Below are 4,772 nucleotides of genomic sequence, written 5' to 3'. Positions count from 1 at the left end.
CTGGGGAAGAGCTGAGCCTCCTGTTTCCATGACGCCAACCGCAGGTCGTTGTGGGGGGGGGTAGTTCGAGGGTCAGAGGTCAAATGGCAGATCACGTGCCAGCTTGCCAACATGGCGGCGCCTGAGCCTTAGGAGGAACCGTCGGCTGCTGCTATCTCCGCGATTTCACTGCCGCCAACAGCTGAAAAATCATGCACGAGGGTAGCAAAACGAAGAACATGTTTTTGACTCGAGCGCTTGAGAAGATCCTCGCTGATAAAGACGTAAGGAAAACTCACCATTCCCAGCTCCGCAAAGCCTGTGAGGTGGCTCTGGGTGAGTTTCCTGGTTTGGTTGTGAGAGAGGAGAGACTTCTGAGGGTGAAAATTGAGCCTCGAAATCTGCTAAACTGCCGTAGTATACTTGACTCAGGCACGGATTTGACTGGCATTAACCTCAACTCCAGGGCGGCAGAACTGTCTGTAACTTAACCAGGCTAAGGCCTTCCACTGGCTTGTTTGAGAATTTCCCCTTGTACTTCCGCGATTAAACCGTATTGGTTGACATCCAATTTAGATATCAGCTTGGAAAGTTGCCAGCATGAGTGAGCGATATAAGATGTTGTAACTGATCGAATCGGATTAATTGTAATCTTTTCTGACGTTTAAAACATTGGCGGTATTTGGCGTGAGTCCCTTTCATGCTCAGGTTTTGACCCATGTTGATTAGTACAAATTGAAAGTCGAAATAGGGTTTTTAAAGTTGATAACTTATAAAAAGTGGATGCTTGAGAAATTAGTTAACTTGTTGCTGCCTGGTAAATGTTGTTGGCTTTGAAATTACAAGATTGGTTATGACTCTGGTGTACCTGACCAGTCTAGAAAGTAAACATTCAACAAATGCCTCTTCCTTCACTCATTTATGTATTTCTGATGCAAAATGCCCCATGCCACCTCCATAAATTCGCACCCTTGGTAACCTGTTCAATGTGTTCACATTTTGTAAATTTGTGTTATCACAGTTAGTGACAGTAATTAACAAATTCCTGTTTTTAAATTTGTAGTTGAAGTGAAATTGTGTGTAATTTACCCAGGATGTAAACTTCCAATTGAAAACTGGGAAGATGTGTTGTATATCAGTTGTTCAAGTTACTCAACCTAACAGTAGATATTGTGAGGTTATTTTGGTGAAATTTGTGTATCTTAAAAGTTAATAAAAGACTGAATCTCCTGTGTTTCAAAGACAGAAAGTATTGTACAAACCTGTAAATGAACTGTGGTATGATGTGACACATTTTGTTGTAGATAAGGTTTAATCTTTAATTTCTCAGCAACATATTAAAAAGTTGCAGATGGTACCAACTGGACCTTGATACATTATGTCTTAAAAGAAAGTGTCTTCTATGATCATAGTGTCCGAAAGTGTTTCGCAACCAATAAATACTTTTGATGTGTCGTCACTGCTTAAATATAGGAAAATATGGGAGTTAGTTCACACAATCTGTTGTCCAAGAAAACTGCCATGAGTTGATGTCAGCAACAAAAACTAATATCGACACTGTGCCTTTTACTATCTTACATAGCTTAATATTAAATGAAGATTCCTACCTCCACCACTCTTTGTGGTGCGGCACGGTGGCACAGTGGTTAGCACTGTTGCCTCAGCGCCTGAGACCTGGGTTCAATTCCTGCCTCAGGCAACTGACTGTATGGAGTTTGCACATTCTCCCCGTGTCTGCGTGGGTTACCTCCGGGTGCTCCGGTTTCCTCCCACAGTCCAAAGATGTGCAGGTCAGGTGAATTGGCCATGCTCAATTGTCCGTAGTGTTAGGTAAGGAGTAAATGTAGGGGTATGGGTGGGTTGCGCTTCGGCGGGTCGGTGTGGACTTGTTGGGCCGAAGGGCCTGTTTCCACACTGTAATGTAATCTAATCACTCTTGCAGGTAGTGAGTTCCAGATTCCCACCATTCTCTGGGTGAAAAAACATTTCCTTGTATCCCCTCTAAACCACCTGCCCTTAAGCTTAAATCTATGTCAGTGATTCCTCCACCAAGGGGAAAAGTGCCTTCCTGTCTATCCTGTCTATGTCCCTCAGTTTTTGCATCTCAATCATGTGCTCCTTCAGCCTCCTTTGGTCAAATGAAAACACCCCAGTCTATTCAACTTCTTCATAACTAAAACTCTCCGTCCCAAGCAACCTTGTGCTACATCTTCTTCTCTCCACCCTCTCTGGTGCAATCGCACCTCCTATAATGTGAATTCTAGAACTGCTCACAATACTCTTGCTGTGGCCTAATTAACATTTTATACAGTTCTAGCATAACCTTTGTGCTGTTAAACTCCGGTAGGTATCCCCTATGCCTTTGCAACTACGCTATCTACCCATCCTGTGACCGTGAGTTTTTTTTTATAACAGTTGAAGACTGGAATTTGAAGTGCTAGGGACCTCGGGAGGAAACTGAGATGATCGACATTTCTGGCTGAAGCTGAATGCAGATCCTTCAGCCTGTTTCAGTTTTTAAGTCTTATACAGAAGTTTCACCAAGTTGGCACCTCAGTTTCAAGCATGTCTGGTACTGCTCCTAACGTGCTGCCATGCACTCCTCATTGAACCAGTGTGGTCTTCTAGCTTGGTGTTAATAGTAGAGGAAGTGGCATGGTGGACAATAAGGTTACAGATTTTGATTGAATGCAAATCTGCTGCTAGCTCTCAATAGGAGATCCAGTTTTGACCTGGTGGAAATACTCAGAATCTTTCTCATTTGGGAGAGTGATAGAATGTACTCAAGCGTAAGACAGGATTTTATCTCCACAAGGACTGTGCATTGGTCACTTCTACCAGCACTGTCATGGACTGGTGCATCTCAAATAGATAGATTGGACCAAGTACATTTTCCCATTGTATTGGTTCTCTCGCCACCAATGGCAGACCCACTGTAGCAGGTTTGCTCTTCAGGACAGGGGAAGGTAAGTTAGTAGCAGTGTTATTAATTCACTCTGATTCACATTGATGTTCACCAACCAGAAGATATTTTTGCAAGTAATGATTAACATGGAGGAGTGAACAGCTGGCAGAGCACGAGGGGCTTCCTGAAGAAACTTGAATTGAAACTTGAAGAAATTGCCTGAAACTTCGATTCCCCTGCTCCTTGAATGCTGCCTGACCTGCTGCACTTTTCCATCAACCCCTTTTTTCAGCTCTGATCTCCAGCATCTGCAGTCCTCACTTTTTCCTTGAGCACAAGAGGGGGCAATCAGCAAGACTCTTCTTGCTCCTATTTGATCTGATGCCACAAGATTTCATGTAGTGCAGATGACTTCCGTAGTCACCACTCCCTTGCTGGACACAGGGGTGTACAACATTGTTACTATTATGGAGACCTTGTTGATGGAGGACTCCAGGGCAGGGCCAGGATATAAAAAGTTCAGGTGAGACTGGAAAGGTGTGCAAAAAAAAATTGATGTTGCAATATTGGTCATTGCTGTAATAAGAAATGTCAATATCTTGGGCTCCTCACCTGGGGCCATATTGGTGGAACTTAAAAATAAAAACAGGGTGATCATAATGTATTATATACTGCCAAAACGTCAAGGAGAGATACAAGAGCTACTATATAAGTAAATTTCAGAGAACTGCAAAAAAAGAGTAATTTATAGGGGATTTCACTTTCCCAATAATTATAAGGATAAACAAATTGAGGCTTACAGGGGATGGGATTCTTGAAATGTATCCAGGAAAGCTCTTTAAGCCTGCACGTAGAAAATTTTGCAAGTGAGGGTATGGTGATAACATTAGAGAACAAAATTGGGCAACTGGTTTAAATGCCACTGGGGAAGAATTTCAGTGGGCAGCACGGTGGCACAGTGGTTAGCACTGCTGCCTCACAGCGCCAGAGACTCGGGTTCAATTCCCGCCTCAGGCGACTCACTGTGTGGAGTTTGCACGTTCTCCCCGTGTCTGCGTGGGTTTCCTCCGGGTGCTCCGGTTTCCTCCCACAGTCCAAAGATGTGCAGGTCAGGTGAATTGGCCATGCTAAATTGCCCGTAGTGTTAGGTAAGGGGTACATGTAGAGGTATGGGTGGGTTGCGCTTCGGCGGGGCGGTGTGGACTTGTTGGGCCGAAGGGCCTGTTTCCATACTGTAAGTAATCTAATCTAATCTTATATCAAACCATTTATTTTATACCTGCAGATTCTTGACTTTCTCCAACAGAGAATGTTCAAAGAAAATCAAATAGTGCTAGGACTCCTGAATTTATTTTTTTGTCAATTTCAGCTTGTGTTGCTTGGCTTACAATCAATAATTTAGTTTGAAGTAATGTTCTGGATTAATCTTTGTATCAATTGTTATCTTGTTTGGATCTGTGACCTCTACTTTTAAGACTAAATAGCAAAATAGGAAAAGTTGCTTTTCCCAGCCCTTTGTTGCTAGGGAACAATATTTTGGTGGGTTTTTTTTGTGCCAAGATTAAAATGTCTAGCTTCCTTTATTGATAAGAATCTGTTGCTCTTAGGTTAGGCACATACTTATTGGAGTTTAGGATAATGAAAGATGGTTGAATTGAAACATAAGACTATGAAGTGGCTTGGCATATCGATGCTGAGACATGTTTCTACTCATGAAGGAATCCAGAACAGGTGGCACAGTTTCAGAAAAATGATGTATCCCATTTTGAAATGGAGACAATGAGGATTTTCTTCTCTTCAGAATTATCTATGGCGAGCGAGTTGTGGAGTCTGTCATTTAATATATTGTTTATGGACCAGGCTGGACCCCCTCAAAACATTTCAAGAA

General features: G+C 42.6%; 1 protein-coding gene across 3 annotated transcripts in view; it reads left to right on the top strand.

Moving 5' to 3' along the window:
* The first annotated feature begins 66 nt into the window (after nt 1-66).
* Nucleotides 67-4,772, top strand: part of LOC122560111 (brefeldin A-inhibited guanine nucleotide-exchange protein 2-like) — a 102,548-nt gene continuing 97,842 nt past the window's right edge. For 2 of the 3 annotated variants that reach the window (XM_087994897.1, XM_043710359.2), the window contains exon 1: nt 67-315. In XM_087994897.1, the coding sequence (XP_087851023.1) occupies nt 192-315 (124 nt within the window). In that variant the 5' untranslated portion in view covers nt 67-191. The remainder of the gene's footprint in view (nt 316-4,772) is intronic. The other variant, XM_087994898.1, reaches the window with a different exon arrangement.

Source organism: Chiloscyllium plagiosum, unplaced genomic scaffold (assembly GCF_037043375.1).
Source record: "Chiloscyllium plagiosum isolate Xiang-an unplaced genomic scaffold, Cpla_swu_hap1 HiC_scaffold_15, whole genome shotgun sequence".
NCBI lineage: Eukaryota > Metazoa > Chordata > Chondrichthyes > Orectolobiformes > Hemiscylliidae > Chiloscyllium > Chiloscyllium plagiosum.
Note: the sequence above shows the minus strand (reverse complement) of the source record. Positions and strands in the feature narration are given on the sequence as shown.